Source organism: Chiloscyllium plagiosum, unplaced genomic scaffold, assembly GCF_037043375.1.
Source record: "Chiloscyllium plagiosum isolate Xiang-an unplaced genomic scaffold, Cpla_swu_hap1 HiC_scaffold_5, whole genome shotgun sequence".
Taxonomy (NCBI): domain Eukaryota; kingdom Metazoa; phylum Chordata; class Chondrichthyes; order Orectolobiformes; family Hemiscylliidae; genus Chiloscyllium; species Chiloscyllium plagiosum.
The window spans coordinates 66,949,753-66,970,983 of record NW_028270143.1 but is presented as its reverse complement, the minus strand read 5'-3'; the positions used below and the strand labels follow the sequence as shown (position 1 = coordinate 66,970,983).

Here is a 21,231-nt window from a genome sequence, read left to right as displayed (position 1 = left end):
CCATGTGGTTGACTCTTAACTGCCCTCTGAAAATGGTCCAAAAAACTGTCTAACACCAACAAAGATATTTAATATGACAGAGACTTACTCAGACCAGTCTACGCTGCAAAGTCCTCTTCATTCAAATCTAGAGAAAAGCTCTCCCACAGGCTAGTCAAACAAGAGCTTAGCATAATCCTCCTCACCAAATCACAGTGAGGTACATTGTTTTCTGTTCACCACAAAACTATCAATTGCACCATACTAATCAGTAAACAATACAAGCTAGTTCCAAAAACAAAAGAAATTAATGAACTTGTTCAGAGATGTTATTACTCACCTCTAGTGTGGGTGGCTCTTGAACCTGGGTCTCCTGGTTCAGAGGCACCACTGCTCCACATAGTTATTCATACTTTGGTATGAATTGGACCACTGGTAAACCAGAAGTAGCAACACAGTGAAATGCGGTGCACCACTGGTACATGGGAGAGAATGGTCCTTGGCATTCTTAACAGTAACTCTGAACATGGTGAAGTCTTATAGTAGCAGATAAAGTAGGAGCATTTAAGGAAAGCCCTTACTGAATGCCATTTGTCATTCTCCCTCTGAAGAATCAGTAATTCTTCATATTGAAAGCCAGTAGGAAGAAGCACTGGAGGCACAGAATGTGCTTTGGGTGCAGGACTTCAAAGACTTATTAATATTGAATATTTAAACTCTAGTGATTGGAACAAAGTTAGCCAGGTTGACCTCATAGAATATGACTTCCCTAATTGAGGCTGTTAATCTGATCCAATCAGGAGTGTCAGACATCCTGTTCACTCTGACAGCTGGCACTGAGGGAGCTGGATCAGTGTCAAGGACTCTCCATGTGTCAATAAAGGGCGATTTGGTGATGGGATACCGGCCTCTGTAGAGTTATTTCAGATCCTAACTTGATCTTAGCACTGTTACTTATGGAAGCATGTTTGAACTTTGCTTCCGCCTATAGCATTCACACTAAGAATCTAGCATAGAGTTATTTATAAAGTCAGGAACACTAGCCTATTAATCATTGATATCTTTGAAAATTTCAATTTTTTAAAAAAATTAAGTACCACATTTGGTTTTGTAATTGTCACCTCTTTCCAAAGACACATATGACTTGAATCGCACAGACACAGCATGATTAACTCATTTTAATAGTAATTACCAATATGTTGATATAAGTCTAGGGCAAATGTAGACACCTCCTTAGGGGCTGTTGTGAGAGCCTCTGCTCCCTAAATAGAGCTCTGAAAGTGAAAGTGACAAACTTGTGTATCTTGAAATTCATTGTGGTGTTGGTACAGAATGGATGAAGGTGGATCAGTTACTGCTATACACAGTGCCTGGTGTTGAGCTGTGTTGCCGTAAATGGGATTAACCAGCAGGTGGTTGCTCTGATGTTTTACAATATTGTTCCTGAGGTAAACCTCTTCCCCTCAAAATCAGAAAAAGCGGTACCATCATTCAACTCTTGCCTGATTAGATTAGATTAGATTACTTACAGTGTGGAAACAGGCCCCTCGGCCCAACAAGTCCATACCGACCCGCCGAAGCGCAACCCACCCATACCCCTACATTTACCCCTTTACCTAACACTACGGGCAATTTAGCGTGGCCAATTCACCTGACCTGCACATCTTTGGACTGTGGGAGGAAACCAGAGCACCCGGAGGAAACCCACACAGACATGGGGAGAATGTGCAAACTCCACACAGTCAGTCGCCTGAGTCGGGAATTGAACCCGGGTCTCTGGCGCTCTGAGGCAGCAGTGCTAACCACTGTGCCACAGTGCTGCCCACACGGTGTTGGAGAGGCTGTAAAATTATTTTACATTTCAGAGAGAAACATCTAACCTTGATGCTGGATGTTCCCATATGGAAAAGCTCATGATTGATCCTGCTCTGGCCACTTGAAAGAGTTACCGTGAAGGGAGATATCTGTGACTCAGTTTGTTTTCATTTGCATTTCTATCTATTTTAATTTTTGCTCCATGTCTCCATTGCAATGTCTGCAGAACATATCCCCTTTCATTTTTGTTTCATTTTGCAAACTGTTTCCTTCAGAATTCTTAGCCGCTGCTGCAATTCATGTGGTATCTAACAATATGTGTGAAATGAGAATTGCTTCATGTATTCAACACCTCCAAAGGATGGAGCTACAAAACGTAAGTCACAAGTGATAAGAATTGCAAGTGCCAAAAAGCCATTTGGTCCATTATTAGCTAAAAGCAATTCTTAGAGACACTGCCACAAACACAAGTACAGACCACAATATACCTCCGCCTCAAAAAAGAAACTATCACACAGCTAGGTTCTCCATCAGTGATTTAGAAAAGGAATCAGTATTAAGTTTTGTGACATGAGATCATTCCAAGGTCTCTAACACTAAATTGGTCACTCTCTCACTCACAGGTCTATTGCCATTTGCAAAGAGAATCACTTCCCCTGAGGAAAAGAGGTATTATCTTGTCAGACATTGTTTCCTAGGTACCAGGTTTATGATTAATGTATAAATCCAGATCCTGCACCTTATGATGAGAAAAAATGTTCGATTGTCCTTTGGAGATGGTGCTAAAATGTACCACAGACAACTCTTTGCACTCATCACGTACATTATTTTTCTGGCTATTGAAAAGGTTGAGAGGAATTTAATGTTAGCTTAGGGAGTCTTTCCCATCACCAGAAACCTGACAGGAGCCTTGCATCATTCCCCTGGGTGAAGATCTCCCAGAAGTAAGTAACCAACAGATCCTTTCTTGGGATTTAGGAGCTTGGTGATGGAATTCTCACAGCTTCCCTCTCCACCTCACTTCACCCCTTCTTAACCAACCTTTCCCCATCCAAAGGTGCCATCTAATAAGAGATCAACAACTCTTTATTACCCGTCAGCATCACAGGAAGCAGTGACAGCTCCCAGTAATGCACCTACCCAGGCCATAGGATTGCCAAGGGATCCAAGTGGTAGGTGAGTGCAGGTAGGCTGGGGTCCACGTGGAGGGAGTCCCTGGCTTGGTGGAGCGGGGCTGCAAGAAGAGATAGGGGTAGTTTTCTTCCTTCTTGGTGCTGAATCACTGCAACAGATACTGTGCCTTTGAATGAGGCTCACCCCAGAATTTTGCCAAATATCCACTGCCTCCAAATTCACTGGAGGCTGTTATTATGCTCCCCATGATATTGTGTATGTGCAGCTCCATTGCATGCCCGACGATACCACGATTTTACTTAATTTTTTGTTTAGCTCTTACTACCTATTTTGCAACATTATAGGAGCTGAAAGAGATTTGGTTCATTATGTTGCTACTCATGTTGAGGAATTAAAGAATATTTAGTAATCATTTTAAAACTGAACTCTAGTAAAGTTAACTCATCCACATTTTGTTTTATACTGCAGTACTGCCCAAAGCTGTGCAGAAGTTACACAAAGCATTTGGGTGACCTCAGTAGACTGGGCAATACAGCTCAGTTTGTTATGAACCAGCTTGGCCCTGTCCCGGCACAGCTTTTTAACAACTGTGCAACCTTGGAAATGATTCTTTCTTCCACATTCAGACCAGCAAGGGGATTGATTCATAACAAGTAGATGGAAATAGAGCAATTAAATAAATGGAATATTTTAATTCTAATATATCGGAACAAAGAAACAGGAATAACTATTCAACTCTTACAAGCCTGCTTCACCATTTAGTATGATCATGACTGATCGAACATTTCAACACTTTTTATCCATACCATCCACATAACATTGATAATCAAACCCTTATCACATTTTGTTTTTAATATACTCAAAGGCTGAGCTTCATAGTCTCCTGACCGAGACAATTCCAAAGATTCACCACCCTCCGAGTGAAAAAATCTCCTCACCTCAGTCTTAAATGGCATCCCCCTTATTTTAAATGGTGCTCTCTGGTTCTATACCTTGCAACCAGGGGAAACATCTTTGCTGTATTTCCCCCATCTATTCCCTGAAGTATCTTGAAGTTTCAATGAAACCACCCCTCATTCATCAAAAATTTGCACAATACAGGCCTAGTTTGCTCTTCATAGGAGAGTCCCACCATCCCAAGAATAAGTCCCAGGAACCTCCTTCCAAGGCAACAGTATCTTTTCTGAGATAAGGAGATCAAAACTGCACACAGTGCTGCACGTGTGGTCTCACCATGTTCCTAAACAATTGACAGGCAGGATGCTGAAAGAACACAGAAAGCCAGGCAGCATCAGGAGGTGGAGATGTTGACGTTTCAGGTGTAACCCTTCTTCAGGACCCAGTCTAGTTCGTCCCAGGGTGAAGATTTGGACAGATCCACAGAAACAGAAAGACCATACTGACAATTTTCATTGGTGTATTTTGCAAATTCAGTTTCCAAATGCAGTCACATGCTGGGCTTTCCTCTGTTTCCACATTTATTTTTAGACATCTGCTTCAGCTTTATGATGAACTTCCTCCAATTTCTCATGCTCTTCTCCAATATCTTGATTTCTCAAGCTTCTGCACAATAATATGTCAGCTCTGCAATCTCAATGACTAAGTTTGAACTGTGCTGTGGATCTGCTGCAACTCCTCAATGTCATATTAGAGGGTGATATTCGTAGGTAAGCAGTGTGCAGCAGTGATATAGTAGCCTTGATAACTCATGTTGATAGACACAGAATTAAGGATGGAGGCTTTCAATGGGAGACTATTCTATGATTCTATAACTGAGTAAGTTTGCAGCAGGGCAAGTTTGACTTCAGCAGCAAAGAGAAAGAGTTTGGGGTTTTTTGGTCAAAAGTCAGGACTTGACCTATTCACAGATCTATCTAAATTAAGAATTACTTTAGCCAAACATTGAGTGTTGACTTTTACACATGATTTAATATTACTTGAGTATGATTAGTATTCCAATGGTGAAAGGGATTACACAAAACTACTTCTAACAGCTTTATTGTCTGCACTTTGAAAAAAAATGGTCTTCAATGACAAATTGGGTAATCCAGAGCTTTCCTTAAAATATCATTAAACCTGACAGACATGATCCATCTGCCAGAATCTGAGAGAGAGCAGGGAGTTAGAGGCAACAAGTGTCCGTTGTTCACCACACAGGGTGGAAACTGCATTTCACACTCAGATTGAGCAGACTACATACATACGAAATGATGTTGGAAGATTCAACTAGCTTTGATTAGTGCAAAAAATCATCGATTCATATTTCATCATGAAGGTTAGTTTGGAGATTAAATGTTATACTGTTGCAAAAAGGGAAAGGAGCTGAGAATAGCTCTGGACTAGTTCCTTGAGAATGAAAAGTCCATTTAAGGGACAAAGTATAATTGTAACAGAGTTAAAAATCACACAACACCAGGTTATAGTTCAACAGGTTTAAGTGGAAGCACACTAGCTTTCAGAGCGACACTCCTTCATCAGCGTCGCTCCGAAAGCTAGTGTGCTTCCAATTAAACCTGTTGGACTATAACCTGGTGTTGTGTGATTTTTAACTTTGTCCACCCCAGCCCAACACTGGCATCTCCAAATCATAATTATAGCAGTGTATTCTTGATTAAGGCAAACATTAAATAAGAAATTTTTTCTGTAGAATTTTTTACTGAAATCTGTTTCCTTTAGTTTGTTTGCTTGTTACTTTAAAAGTTTTAAAACTTGAAATCTTGTGTGATCATTTTAGGCATTCACTGGAAGTTTGAATTTCTTTTTAAAGATTATTGATGTCTGTGGGATTACAACAGGATTTCTGAATTGTTCTTTTTTATTTATTCATTCATGATATGTGGCTGTCACTTGCTGGATCAGCAATTATTGCCCATCACTAGTTGTCCTTGAGAAAGAGATAGTGAGCTATCTTCTTGAACCACTGCAGTTCATTTGATGTAGGTAGGCCCACAATGCTGTTAGGAAGGGAATTCCAGGATTTTGACACAGCGACACTAAAAGAACAGTGATATATTTCCAAGTTAGGACAGTGAGTGGCCTGGAGGGGGACTTTCAGGTGTTGGCGTTCCCGTTTACTGCTGTCCTTGACCTTTTGGATTGTAGTGGTCAAGATTTTCGAAGGTACTATCAAAGGAGTGTTTGTCGAATTTTGCATTTCTGGATTGATAACTGAAAAAGTAGGTTAAAAATATTGTGATTGAGAATGAGAGGGAGGGTGCAGTATCTAAGAATTATAGGGAAGGAATATTGAAATGTAGAACTTAAGACAGGTGAAAACCATTATTAGATGGAGGATTAGGGGGCACCTATGAGATAATTGAGTCAAAGGAACTAATAGATTCAGCTTTCAAAAGAAGCTGGTGTCATAGAGTCATAGAGATGTACAGCATGGAAACAGACCCTTCGGTCCAACCCGTCCATGCCGACCAGATATCCCAACCCAATCTAGTCCCACCTGCCAGCACCCGGCCCATATCCCTCCAAACCCTTCCTATTTATATAGTCATCCAAATGCCTCTTAAATTTTGCAATTGTACCAGCCTCCACCACATAATTTTGTTATAGGGAGCGGTGACACTATGGAGTGATCATCAATTTGAAGCTTTGGTGGATTGGAAGCCAGGGTTGAGCAATATATTCTAGCTTTGCTCAAAAAGCGAGTGAATTAGGAAAGAGTAATGAAGTCGGCTGATGGAACTGTTGAAATTTATGAACAATGGGGCTTGAGAAACCATCCAGAAGAGCATTTGAACAATTGATTCTATATAAACAGTTGAATGTTTCAGCAGATGGTGAGCTAAGGCTGGCCAAAGACAACTTTATAGAGGTGAAAGTAAGTAGTTTGGGCCTAATCAGTGATTTATTAAAGTTTGGCACCAGTATGTTGCTTTTGTACTGTTACTTTATTAATAAAGTGAAGGAATTCACATGTTTTATTTAATAGCCTTCTCAACTTCTCTTGCCAGCTTTAAAGACTAGTGTATGTAGACACATTAGGTGTTATGATGCAGTGGTAGCATCCCAGTCTCTGAAACAGATGCTTCAGGTTTAAGTGCTATTCCAAGACTTGATGGTTAAAAAAGGCTTTTCATAATGCTGCCAAGGAGGTTGGGTATCAACTTCTGTGGGATATGGAATATGTTTCAAAACAAGGATCAAATTCTATCAAATATTTAGTTTTCAAATCACTTTTTCATGACTAAGACATGGACATTTTCCAAGCATCATAAAAAGTAACTTGATAAATTCTATCTTGTCCACTGATGCTCAATGTGCAACATCAAGCAGCAAGAGAAATCCCTTAACACCAATGTTTATGCCAAGTGTCACATACCTGACATTGAGAGAGATATATACCTTATATTTAACAGAGATCAGCTTCGCTGGGTTGGCCATGTAGTTTGAGAATTCGCACATCCCAAAGGTGGTATTTCCAGCTAGCTGAGCACAGAAACTCACTTCTTAGATGAAAAGACATTCTGCAAGGTAGTTCAGAGTCTGTGAACTGGACATTGGATCAGCTTATTGGGATTGTATTATAGACAGGAGAAAGTGAGGACTGCAGATGCTGGAGATCAGAGCTGAAAAAAGGGCATTCCTGAAGAAGGGCTTGTGCCCGAAACGTCGATTCTCCTGCTCCTTGGATGCTGCCTGACCTGCTGCGCTTTTCCAGCAACACACTTTCAGCATTGTATTATAGACACCCTAATAGTAAGAGGGAAACTGAGAAACAAATTTGTAAGGAGATCTCAGTTATCTGTAAGAATAATAGAGTGGTTATGGTAGGGAATTTTAACTTTCCAAACATAGACTGGGACTGCCATAGTGTTAAGGGTTTAGATGGAGAGGAATTTGTTAACTGTGTACAAGACAATTTTCTGTTTCAGTATGTGGATGTACCTACTCGAGAAGCTGCAAAACTTGACCTACTCTTGGGAAATAAGGCAGCGCAGGTGACTGAGGTGTCAGTGGGGGAGCACTTTGGGGCCAGTGACCATAATTCTATTTATTTTAAAATAGTGATGGAAAAGGATAGACTAGATCTAAAAGTTGAAGTTCTAAATTGGAGGAAGGCCGATTTTGATGGTATTAGGCAAGAACTTTCGAAAGCTGATTGTGCGCAGATATTCGCAAGTAAAGGGACGGTTGGAAATTGGGAAGCCTTCAGAAATGAGATAACGAGAATCCAGAGAAAGTATATTCCTATTAGGATGAAAGGAAAGGCTGGTAGGTATAGGGAATGCTGGATGACTAAAGAAATTGAGGGTTTGGTTAAGAAAAAGAAGGAAGCATATGTAAGGCATAGACAGGATAGATCAAGTGAATCCTTAGAAGAATATAAAGGCAATACGAGTATATTTAAGAGAAAAATCAGGAGGGCAAAAAGGGGACATGAGATAGCTTTGGCAAATTGAGTTAAGGAGAATCGAAAGGGTTTTGACAAATACACTAAGGACAAAAGGGTAACTAGGGAGAGAATAGGGCCCCTCAAAGATCAGCAAGGCGGCCTTTGTGTGGAGCCGCAGGAGATGGGGCAGTTACTAAATGAGTATTTTGCATCAGTATTTACTGTGGAAAAGGACATGGAAGATATAGAATGTAGGGAAATAGATGGTGACATCTTGAAAAATGTCCACATTACAGAGAAGGAAGTGCTGGTTGTAACCCAAGGACCTGATCAGGTATACCCAAGAACTCTGTGGGAAGCTAGGGAAGTGAGTGCTGGGCTTCTTACTGAGATATTTGTATCATCGATAGTCAGAGGTGAGGTGCCGGAAGACTGGAGGTTGGCTAAAGTGGTGCCACTGTTTAAGAAGGGTAGTAAGGACAAGTCAGGGAACTATAGACCAGTGAGCCTGACCTCGGTGGTGGGCAAGTTGTTGCAGGGAATCCTGAGGGACAGGATGTATATGTATTTGGAAAGGTAAGGACTGATTAGGGATAGTCAACATTGCTTTATGCGTGGGAAATCATGTCTCACAGACTTGATTGAGTTTTTTGTATAAAGAGGATTCATGAGGGCAGAGTGGTAGCTGTGATCTATATTGACTTCAGTAAGGCATTTGACAAGGTTCCCTATGGGAGACTGGTGAGCAAGGTTAGATCTCACGGAATACAGGGGGAACTCACCATTTGGACACAGAACTGGCTCAAACATAGAAGACAGAGAGTGGTGGTGGAGGGTTGTTTTTCAGACTGGAGGCCTGTGACTAGTGGAGTGCCACAAGGATTGGTGCTGGGTCCACTACATTTTATCATTTATATAAATGATTTGGATGTGAGTATAACAGGTTAGTTAGTAAGTTTGCAGATGACATAAAAATTGGAGGTGTAGTGGACAGCAAAGAAGGTTACCTCAGATTACAACGGGATCTTGATCAGGTGGGCCAATGGGTTGAGAAGTGGCAGATGGAGTTTAATTTTGATAATTGTGAGGTGTTGCATTTTGGGAAAGCAATTCTTAGCAGGACTTATACACTTAATGGTAAGATCCCAGAACAAAGAGACCTTAGAGTGCGCGTTCATAGTTCCTTGAAAGTAGAGTTGCATAGTGAGGAAGGCGTTTGGTGTGCTTTCTTTTATTGGTCAGAGTATGGAGTACAGGAGTTGGGAGGTCATGTTGCGGCTGTACAGGACAATGGTTAGGTCACTGTTGGAATATTGCGTGCAATTCTGGTCTCCTTCCTATCGGAAAGGTGTTGTGAAACTTGAAAGGGTTCAGAAAAGATTTACAAGGATGTTGTCAGGATTTGAGCTATAGGGAGAGATTGAATAGGCTAGAGCTGTTTTCCCTGGAGTGTCAGAGGCTGTGACCTTATAGAGGTTTACAAAATCATGAGGGGCATGGATAGGGTAAATAGGCAAAGTCTTTTCCCTGGGGTCGGAGAGTCCAGAACTAGAGGGCATAGGTTTATGGTGAGAGCGGAAAGATATAATAGAGACCTAAGGAGCAACATTTTCACGCAGAGGGTGGTATGTGTGTGGAACGAGCGGCCAGAGGAAGTGGTGGAGGGTGGTACAATTGCAATATTTAAAAGGCATCTGGATGGTTATATGAATAGGAAGGGTGTGGAGGGATATGGGCCAGGTGCTCGCAGGTGGAACTAGATTGGGTTGGGATATCTGGTCAGCACGGATAGGTTGGACCGAAGGGTTTGTTTCCATGCTGTACATCTCCATGACTCTATGACTCTATTAGCTCTGGACATATCCAAATGTCTCCATAATTATATTTGAGGAGAACAGAATCAGGTCCCTACTTGACAAGAGAGCATAACACAAAGCCAGTGCCTTCATCCACCCTTCCATCAGTGACCTCATATGTAATATTTGCAATTGAATCAGCAAATTAAGATTTGATTTCACATTACACCATCCAATGCCAAATTGGATGGTGACCAACTGGTTTCCTTCCTGAACATCAATCCATTAAAACCAAGAGAGAACATATCATACAAAATATTGACTGGCATCCTGTCCTCAAGCCTCCTTATTATTTTCTCAAAGAACTCAATAGGTACTTTAAGTAACCTATCCAGATATATTATGATAAATCTCCAGCACAGGTAAGACTTGAACTCAGACTTTCTGGCCCAGATGTAGGGGCACTACCACTGCATCACAAGACACTACAAAGAACACAATAAAGCTATCCAAATAAATGCTTTCATTTATTAGCCCATTGAAACGTCTGTTATCTCTGTCAGTTAATTTGGATTATTTTCTAAACATGAACATTGACAAAACCAAAGTGACGAGGCAAATGTGTGTCCTGCAGACGCTGGAGATTAGAGTCAAGATTATTGTTGGAAAAGCACAACAGGTCAAGCAGCAGCCGAGGAGCAGGAAAATCACGTTTCGTGCAAAAGCCCTTCATCAGGACTGAAATGCAGATCTCAAAGGTGTTCATGTACTGATAAAAGGAAGAGAACTAGAATATGTGCAAGAATTCAAGTAATTAGCAATGATAATATCTTGAGATGGAAGATACAATAAAGAAATAAGAACAATGATAGCAATGCCAAAGCCCATGTTTTGTAAGAAGAGACCAGAGACCTGAAAAAGCAATTCAAAGAGAAGTTTGTAAAAAGCTTGGTTCGGAGTGTTGTTATGTATGGCTGTGGACCTTATTGAAGGAGAATGTAACTTGTTAAAAAGCTCTGAAATTTGGATTTGGAGGAGAATGGAAACTGTCAGCTGGGCAGGAAAAAAATGAAGTGTTTTGGAAAGCGAATGAATAAATAATTGTGTTCCAGGTCATAGAGTCATAGAGATGTACAGCACAGAAGCAGATCCTTCGGTCCAACCTATCCATTCCGACCAGATATCCCAACCAGACATCTTGTCCCACCTGTCTGCATCTGGCCCATATCCTAACCAAACCCTTCATATTCATATACCCATCCAAATGCCTCTTAAATGTATTGTACCAGCCTCCACCACTTCCTCTGGCAGCTCATTCCATACACATACCACCCACTGCGTGAAAAAGTTGCCCCTTGGGTCTCTTTTATATCTTTCTCTTCTCACCCTAAACCGATGCCCTCTAGTTCTGGACTCCCCGATTCCAGGGAAAAGACTTTGCCTATTTACCCTATCCATGCCCCTCATGATTTTGTAAACCTCTATAAGGTCACCCCTCAGCCTCTGACGCTCCAGGGAAAACAGCCCCAGCCTGTTCAGCCTCTCCCTATAGCTCAAATCCTCCAATCCTGGCAACATCCTTGTAAATCTTTTCTGAACCCTTTCAAGTTTCACAACATCTTTCCGATAGGAAGGCAACCAGAATTGCATGCAATATTCCAACAGTGGCCTAATCAATGTCCTGTACAGCTGCAACATGACCTCCGAAGTCCGCTACTCAATACTCTGACCAATAAAAGAAAGCATACCAAACGCCTTCTTCACTATCCTATCTACCTGCAACTCCACTTTCAAGGAGCTATGAACCTGCACTCCAAGGTCTCTTTGTTCAGCAACACTTCCAAGGACCTTACCATTAAGTGTACAAGTCCTGCTAGGATTTGCTTTCCCAAAATGCAGCACCTCGCATTTATCTGAATTAAACTCCATCTGCCACTTCTCAGCCCATTGGCCCATCTGGTCCAGATCCTGTTGTAATCTGAGGTAACCCTCTTTGCTGTCCACTACATCTCCAATTTTGTTGTCATCTGCAAATTTACTAACTGTACCTCTTATGCTCATATCCAAATCATTTATGTAAATGACAAAAAGTAGAGGACCCAGCACTGATCCTTGTGGCACTCCACTAGTCACAGGCCTGCAGTCTGAAAAACAACCCTCCACCACCCCCTCTTTCTTCTACTTTTGAGGCAGTTATGTATCCAACTGGCTAGTTCTCCCAATATTCCATGTGATCTAACCTTGCTAATCAGTCTCCCATGTGGAACCTTGTCGAAGTCCATATAGATTACATCTACCACTCTGCCCTCATCCTCTTTGTTACTTCCTCAAAAAATTCAATCAAGTCTGTGAAACATGATTTCCCACGCACAAAGCTGTGTTGACTATCCCTAATCAGTCCTTGCCTTTCCAAATACATATACATCCTGTCCCTCAGGATTCCCTCCAACAACTTGCCCACCACTGACGTCAGGCTCTCTGGTCCATAGTTCCCTGGCTTGTCCTTACCGCCCTTCTTAAACAGTGGCACCACATTAGCCAACCGCCAATCTTCCAGCACCTCACCTCTGACTATCGATGATACAAATATCTCAGCAAAAGGCTCAACAATCACTTCTCTAGCTTCCCACAGAGTTCTCAGGTACACCTGATCAGGTCCTGAGGATTTATCCACCCTTACCCGTTTCAAGACATCCAGCACTTCCTTATGCGAGCATAATTCTCCTTAATTCTATTTGCCAAAGCTATCTCATGTCCCCTTTTTGTCCTCCTGATTTCCCTTTTAAGTATGCTCCTATTTCCTTTATACTCTTCCAAGGATTCACTCGATCTATCCTGTGCTTCCTTTTTTTTCTTTACAAAACCCTCAATTTCTTTAGTCATCCAACATTCCCTATGCCTACCAGCCTTTCCTTTCACCCTAACAGGAATATACTTTCTCTGGATTCTCGTTATCTCATTTCTGAAGGCTTCCCATTTTCCAACTATCCCTTTACCTGTGAATATCCGCGCCCAATCAGTTTTCGAAAGTTCTTGCCTAATACTGTCAAAATTGACCTTCCTCCAATTTAGAACTTCAACTTTTAGATCTAGTCTATCCTTTTCCATCACTATTTTAAAACTAATAGAATTATGGTCACTGGCCCCAAAGTGCTCCCCCACTGACATCTCAGTCACCTGCCTGCCTTATTTCCTAAGAGTAGGTCAAGTTTTGCACCTTCTCTTGTCGGTACATCCACATACTGAAACAGAAAATTGTCTTGTACACAGCTAACAAATTCCTCTCCATCTAAACCCTTAACACTATGGCAGTCCCAGTCTATGTTTGGAAAGTTAAAATCCTCTACCATAATCACCCTATTATTCTTACAGATAGTGTTTAAAAAAATGCAGAGTAACTGCGTAAGGCACATTTTAAGAGGAAACAAACTTGTAAGAGATGTTTTGGAGGGAAATTTGAAAGAAAAAGCAGAAAGAAGAGAATACCAATGTTGAATGGCTTGAAAATGAAAGGAAGTTTCATGAAAAGACTGTCGCAGGACTATGTAGTACTGCTGTGAGCTAAGGACCTACCTTTAGTCAGAGCACACATGATGATGATGATGATGCTACCTCTAAAGGTTTCCTCGCCACAGGCATTAAGGTGACTATTTTGTAATTGCTAGGTTTATCTGTCTGTGTTCTGAGACCCAGGTTCAAAGCTGCAGAATGGCCTGATCTTGGAGTTAAGTTGGAAATCTAACAGGAGGTCCACGAATAATTTCAACAATTGTTACACACTCATGGATAAAGAGCTTGGCAAGAAATAGAGCGAGAAAAAGTTTTTTTTTATCACATCATTCTTGTTTCGTTTGCAGATAACTTTCACCTATTTACTTTCGTTCCTTTTTGTTTCATGAGCAGGAACAGCTTCTCCCTATCTATTCTATCTATCCTGTTCATGATTTTGAAAACATCTACCAAATCACTCCTTCTGTCCAAGAAAAACTGTCCCAACTTCTTCAATCTATCCTCATAACTGAAGCTTCTCATTCCTGATGAAGGGCTTATGCCCAAAACATCGATTCTCCTGCTCCTCGGATGCTGCTTGACCTGCTATGCTTTTCCAGCACCACACTTGTAACTCTGATCTCCAACATCTGCAATCCTCACTTCCTCCTGGAACCATTCCTGTAAATTTGACTTGTATCTCTCCAGTGCATTCCAATAACAGCTTTCCGATAACATGGCACCCACAACTGTACACAACACTCAAACTGAAGCCTAACAAGTGTCTTGGCAAGTTCAACATCGCCTACCTGCTCTTGTACTCTTTGATCCTATTAATAAAGCCAAGAACACTATGTACTCTGTTAACTTTCCTGCCATCTTCAATGATCTGTGTGCATAAACACCAAGTCTCTCTGCTCCTGCACCCCTTAAGAATTGTACCCATTATTTTCTGTTGTTTTTCAATGTTCCTCAGACCAAAGTGTTTCACCTCACGCTTCTGTGTTTTGAACCTCATCCGCTTCCTATCCGCTCACTTCAGCAATTTGTCAATGACCTTTTGGAGTTCCCCACCATCCTCCTCACAGTATACCATTCTTCCAAGTTCAGTATCATCTGCAAGCTTTGAAATGGCCCCCTGCAAACTGAAATCCAGTCGTTAAATATTAGGAAAAGCAAGAGTCCCAATACAAATCCTGGGGAAACTCCGCCACAAATCTTCCTCCAGCCCCCAAAAGATCTACTGACGAGTATCCTCTGTTTCTTATCACTCACCAATTTTACATCCACGTTGCTACTGTCCCTTTTGTACCAGAACCTATACTCAGAAGTCGTTTGTCATGTTGTACGTAGAGGGACAAGTACAAACACATTTCCTTATCTTCAAAAAATGAACCCCAGCCTGCAGAGTCCACCTAAATGAGTCTAGACTCACAGCTCTACTGTTATCTTTGTCAATTTATTTTTTAACCTCCTTAATCCTCTGCCTCAACATATTTTAACGTCTGTACTTCGAAATACACTGTAGAATTTAAAAGAAAAAAAATTTCAGGCGTTGGTGAAACTTAAAAACGGAACAAAAACCCTGCAAGAAGTGACCTTCTGAAATGTCCTTGTGTTGCCTTTTTAATGATATTCTTCCATCGCCTTTTTAAATGCGCTGCCCTTCCCACCCCCCCCCCCCCCCCCGCTGTCAATCAGCTGGTTGTCTCCATGGTGACGATGTGGTGGGGTTAGTGTTGTGAATGAGCCGGTAGTGCAGGAGCTGAGCCGGAGAGTGAGAAGCGGTAGGAGCGGGAGCTGAGGCCGGGACATACAGCCGCACTCCAGCACCGTGCCCGCCTCAGTCAGGCGAAGCCATGAGCCAGCCACGGAGCGGGCTGCTGTCCACCATCCAGACCCGGGTCTGCACCGACAACTTCAGTAACTGCTACACGCTGGTGGGCAAAGAGCTCGGCAGGTAATCCAGGGAGAGCCGGGCAGGGTGAAGTTAATACGGACTTGGAGGGGGGTCACAGGGAGAAAGAGGGGAAAGAGCCTTTCATAGAACAAGACTAAGCTCTATCAGTACAAGATCGTGGTCTTTAAGACCAAGAGACCCGCACACACGCGTGAGATGAACAACCCCACACACATTATGACAGTATGACCCCCACATCGTGATATAGACAGATTTATCCCAACCTGAAAAGCCGAAAGGGTTTTAAAAAAAATATTTGAGATGGAACGAAGAAGGAAGAGATTATTTTTTTTTCAAAAGCTGACGGCGGTAAGTAATGACCTGCACAGATGAGGGATTCAGACTGAGTCAGTGAAAGAGATTTAAAGACAGAGCAACTCTGGTAGAGCAACTCTTAACAGTGACTGAAAAAGACAACTTGTCAGTGAGGGAAATTGTGGCTCAGGCAGATATTCTTGAGAGGCTTGAACTGTATATTCTGGGTAATCTGTTGCTATTTTGAGAATATCTTTGTTTATTATGTTTTTTTCCACAGTCAAGGGGTTCCATTTGTTAGTAAATTGTAAATAAATAATGATTTTGGAGTTGAGATTGCTGAGACATTTGATATATATGTTCAGAATATTGGTATTTTGTAAATATATGTATTGTCAATGATTGTTACGTTTATTGTTTCTGTGTTTTAGCATTTTATACACTACATTTACCACTTAGGTTTTTATATAAATGAAACTTAGTAATTTATTAGAGACTTTAATGGAAACTTGTGCTGTGAGAGCTGGTGGTATGTCACATCTTATAAAACTTTCATTATTGGAAAGCGCATCAGATTGAGAGTTACAGTGAATTTAGTCATGTAGCACTTTGTTTCAGATTTGATCTGAGTAAAACAATTCCAGTTGTGCACAATTTTAGAAGTAACTAGAGTAAGGGATTGGTTACTTTCATCTAAAGCTAAACACTCCATATTAAATAGAATGGGAAGCCTAACACTTGGCCGACACTTGAAGTTTTCTGGTAAAGAAAGCTGGAGTTTCTGACAAAGATTTTCGTAGCTCTCAAATCCATGTGCTTATTAATTGTTGGAATAACTATCCTCTGCAAATTGAATCCACACAGGACAAGAGAAAATGAACAAAATATCACAAATGTAATACTTTAACATATTATTCTTTAGAAAAAAATCGAGATTGTTTTGATTTGGTATATTTAATGTTGCTATTTTGATTTTAAAAATTCCTTCCATTGCCCATTCAAAGGTTTGGGAAGCTATAGTTTCAGAGAATTAGAGAAAACTACTCACCTTGTTCCTGGGCTATATCTCCTTACACATACACTTCCAGGCTCCACTGTATTTACTGCACATTCATGTCCTATTGCACTGCCTTTTGAATCCACTTGGGGCAGCAAACTTACTAAATATAATTCAAACAACTCTGAAATAAATGTGTTTTTATAGTACTGTAGATGCACTGCAGGTTGCCTGTTTCTAACAAGATGCAACAATTATTGAGAAACTATGAACAGCTTTTTAAAGTTTATTTAATCTCTATTACACGTAAACAGAGTCTCTGCTAGATTTGATTTCATAAAGTAGTGGCACTTCAATATCAAGTTGAAAGTTCATCAAATAATGTTTGTTAAAGAATTGATGTTTAACTAGGGAAACCTTGTGTTAATGTACAACTCCACTGATAATTCTTCAAAACTGTAGAGGTGACATGTCCTTTTCTGCTGTATTTTCTCCGAGTGATTCTTTCAATCTTTGAAATATAATAATTTTCTCCAGTAATGTCTTGTTATTTCTCTTTAGGCAAAGTTTTTTTAGGGGGAGGTGGTGAGGGGAGCAGACTCCTTTTCTTTGTGTGAAAATTTTACTTAATAATAGCTGAAGCGTTTAATAAATCGTCTTTCTGTTTCTGCTTCCAATCCCTCCCAGGAATAAGTATTAGATTTCCTGAGAGCGCTGCTTGTTATTCAGGTGGCTACATCTTTCCACAGGTTCTATTTTGGTTTCTGAGGTTTGGCAGACTTTTGTTTCTGATACAGGTACAGGCCAAGTCCACATGGTGGCCACAAATTTGCTTAATCATAGACCTGTGTGCTGCCACAAGGTCTCTAAATCCTTCACTCGTGGTTCACTAGAATTCTTTTGTGCTCTGGATTTTGGACTTGGAATACAAAAGTGGAACTATTCCTGGGAGATCTGCCAATTGTGCTCACACCCTGCATGCCTGAGGTCTTCCCTGCCAATCCCCTGGTGTATTGGATTAAATGCCAATCTACACAGCAGGAAGTCTGTACTAGCTGGCATGGCTCAGTTTAAAAGTGTCACAAACTTCTCTTGCGTCATTCTCTGTAAGGGGGAAAGTGATTTTTGTGTTGCTAAATTATCCTTTGTTTCATGGTTGGTCAAATGGGAGATGAAATGTGGAAAAAAATTAACACCTGAATGATATTTGGCCAGATCTACATTTGGCAGTGCTTTTCCCTTCTTTCATTCTGCCTATTATTCCCCTTTTACATCTGTCTGGAATGCCTGCCAGGCAGAAAATAGTTGCAGTGTTTACTGTGCAAGTGTGTTTCAAAACGTAGGTTGTCATTATAAATGTTCCAAAATATATGAATGGATTTTTTTTTCTTTTGAAGATATAAAATTCTCAGGAGTGTGCCTCTGGACAATGCTTGTTAAGTAGTCAATGCTAATGGATAGATGTGAGGAGGCATTTCTTGTCTGAGGTTCTAGCACGTGTAACAAGAATAAAGTGTGTGTGGGTGTATTTTTTTGGCATCTTGGATGAAATGTTCTTTATTTTGCAGTCCAGCACAATTTCTGTTTTACATCAACTGCAATGTAACCGTATAGGCTGAGTATCCAATTTTAATTGTCAAACGGGAGTATGTAGACTTTCTTCCAAAATGCTTGTCACCTCCATTGTACAATAGCTCTCAGCCATTTATTTCCATTATTTCCTCTTCAAGAAGGTGACCTCTGAGCACCTCTGCCCAACTGTATTACTTACATTTTTATTGCACTCTGTTTTTTTCTGTAAGATGAGTAAAATGCATAGCTTTGAGCAAAACCTTTGTTTTTACACATTTTAAATTGCATCGCATTTTACTGCTTTGTGTAACCTTTACTGATCATAAGATAGTTTATGTGCAGCATGCTTTTACTTTGTTTAATAAATAACCCAATGCACTGTAATTATTAGCTATACATGTTTTAATTACAGTCTGTCTTTTTCCTATTCACTGCACATTGCAGTGTGATTTTTCTTCAGCTTAGTGTGCTACTTCTTGAGTATCTTTATTTTCTCCATTTTGTGTTACAATTGGTTCAATTTTGATTAAGCGTGCTAAGGGAATGCAAGCATTTGATTGACACTTGTAATTCAGTTCAGAATCAGTACTTCATATGCACATTTCTTACATGTGAATTACCTTTTGTTTTGTCAAGCCAAGAGCAAAGGTTTTTGATTTTACTTTTATTTTGCTCCAAATATCACAAAGTTTCATCACCCTTTGTGAAATGTTGGCCATCTTCTCAATTCATCTTCTCATTAATCACGTAAAAATAAATTTAAATGTCTTTCACAAACATACTGACAGCAACCAGAACAGAAAAGCAGAGAGAAAGCAGCCAATTGTTAATAATGAGAGAGAGTTGAAAGTACTACACTAAAAGACCAGAGTCTGAAAGACAAATGAATCATAAAATCTACCTTAAACTGGATGAAAAAAATCAATACATTCAAAGTGACTCAGTCACTTCTCAAGAGAATCAGCAGCTATTATGCATTTTGTTGCAAGTCACTGGAAGAGTGATAACACACAAACATGAGGCTCCTGGAATTACTCAACATTCTTTTTACTTCCCCAGTCATCCTGTTCCATGATGTGATTTCTGTTACTGTGCTTCTTTCCCTATGTGACCACTTTTCATTGAAATTGCACGCTCTGCTTGTGTAACGTTTGTAAACTAAATCCAATTTCATCAACATTTAAAGATACATCAGGCTTATAATGAAATAAAACCTTGTGACGTTTATCAACATGGTTTGTTATCCAGCATGTGATTACACATGATTTTGATCTTAATTGTGCAAGTCGATTATCACCTGTAAGCAATAATATACTTTTTTTAAAAAATGTGTCCTGCACCTTTTAGTACGATGCTTATATTACATTCCTCAAATGATAGCAATGTATTACTCAATTGTTTGCTTTATGACAGTGATTGCATTTGACAATGCCTTATTGACTGTGGGGCACGTCGTGAGATAAGTAGAGGTGCTATAGAAACATGAGTTCTTTGTTCTCTTCTTTAAGAACAGCACAAACACATTCCTTATCGTATTCTGTTATTCAAAAAACTGCTGTATTCAATCATCAAATCACCAAAATGTTTACTTGTCTGATATTACATGACTATTTTTGCTGCAGTCAGTAATGCAAGATAATAAAAGCAAAATATCACTGATGGTGAAAAATCTGAAACAAACATAGAAAGCTCAGCAGGTCTGGCAGCATCTGAAGAGATATAAATAGAATTCATGTTTCAAGTTTGGTATGACACTTCTTCAGAAGGGTTAGTAATTCAAGGTAGTTTAATTATTATCATAGAGTTATAAAATTACTTGATGTCCTTGGGTATGCAGGTTGGAAAGATATCGATGTCAAGTTCCATCACTTGTTTTGTTTCAAACATGTTTTCCAAGTTGATCCTTGTTAATTAGAAGGAATTATGTCTTTTTTAAAAAAAAAACACATTCCAAGCTCAACGATTAATTATTGACCACTGTTTCCTATTATTCCAGAGATGTTTTTAGGTGAATACTTTACACATATTTCTTCTTACTCTAGAAAGGTTACATAATTTATCTCTGGAGGTTTTTTTGCTTTAAGGTCCTACCTGAATTTTTTTATACATTGTTAGTAAATTTCATATTTAAAAAATTTAACACAAGCAAGTATTGCATGAAGGAATGGAGAGACATATGTCCAGGTTTGTCAATTTAACTGACACAATAAGTAGAAGTGATGGGAACAGAAAGCTGCGAAGGAACCTTTTATACTTATAGAGTAAGCAAATTGGTAGATGGAATTCAGAAATAAAAACAAAACGTGCGAGAGAAACTTAGTAAGTGTGATAGCATCTGTGGAGGTAGAACAGAGTTGATGTTTCAAGACTCATATGACTCCTCTTTGGAACTGTAGGTGCAGAGAATGATGGTATTTACACTATTGCCAAAAGGGAGGAGGAGGAGTGAGTGGAACCACTGATGAAGGTCCCCAGAGCAAAGGATATAAAGAGCTAATGGTGATGGAGGAGATATATTTACAAAATAATTGTTAATGGTTGATATGAATAATTGAAAATAATTTCAATGAGAGCAAATCCTTGCAATTTTCCATTTATGAAAAGCAATAAAAGCTAATGGGCAAGTGACAGTAGCCTTTACCTTGAGCGAATGGGAATAAAAAGAGGTGGAAGTTATCATGCACGTGTATAAAGCTCGAGATAGACCTTACTCAGTTTATAATATTTCAATTTTATTCAGTTCAAGGCACTGCAAGTTGGAAGGATGTGTTGGTTTGGGAAGTGTGCTATTGTGGAAGACTGGTACAAATTCACTGGTTTGACACTGAGTAAAAAAGTTAAATGAGAACTGCAGGATACATAGACAATGCCTATATTCCCTTTGTTG

At 40.0% G+C, this 21,231-nt stretch overlaps 1 protein-coding gene across 3 annotated transcripts in view; it reads left to right on the top strand.

Moving 5' to 3' along the window:
- Positions 1-15,326: 15,326 nt before the first annotated feature.
- The window catches only part of stk17a (serine/threonine kinase 17a), a 106,923-nt gene continuing 101,018 nt past the window's right edge, over positions 15,327-21,231 (top strand). Inside the window, exon 1 of one of the 3 annotated variants that reach the window (XM_043690162.2) lies at positions 15,327-15,520. In XM_043690162.2, coding sequence (XP_043546097.1) covers positions 15,420-15,520 — 101 coding nt within the window. In that variant the 5' untranslated portion in view covers positions 15,327-15,419. Of the gene's footprint in view, positions 15,521-15,809; positions 15,830-21,231 lie in introns of those variants that run through there. The other 2 variants (XM_043690161.2, XM_087987239.1) reach the window with 2 other exon arrangements.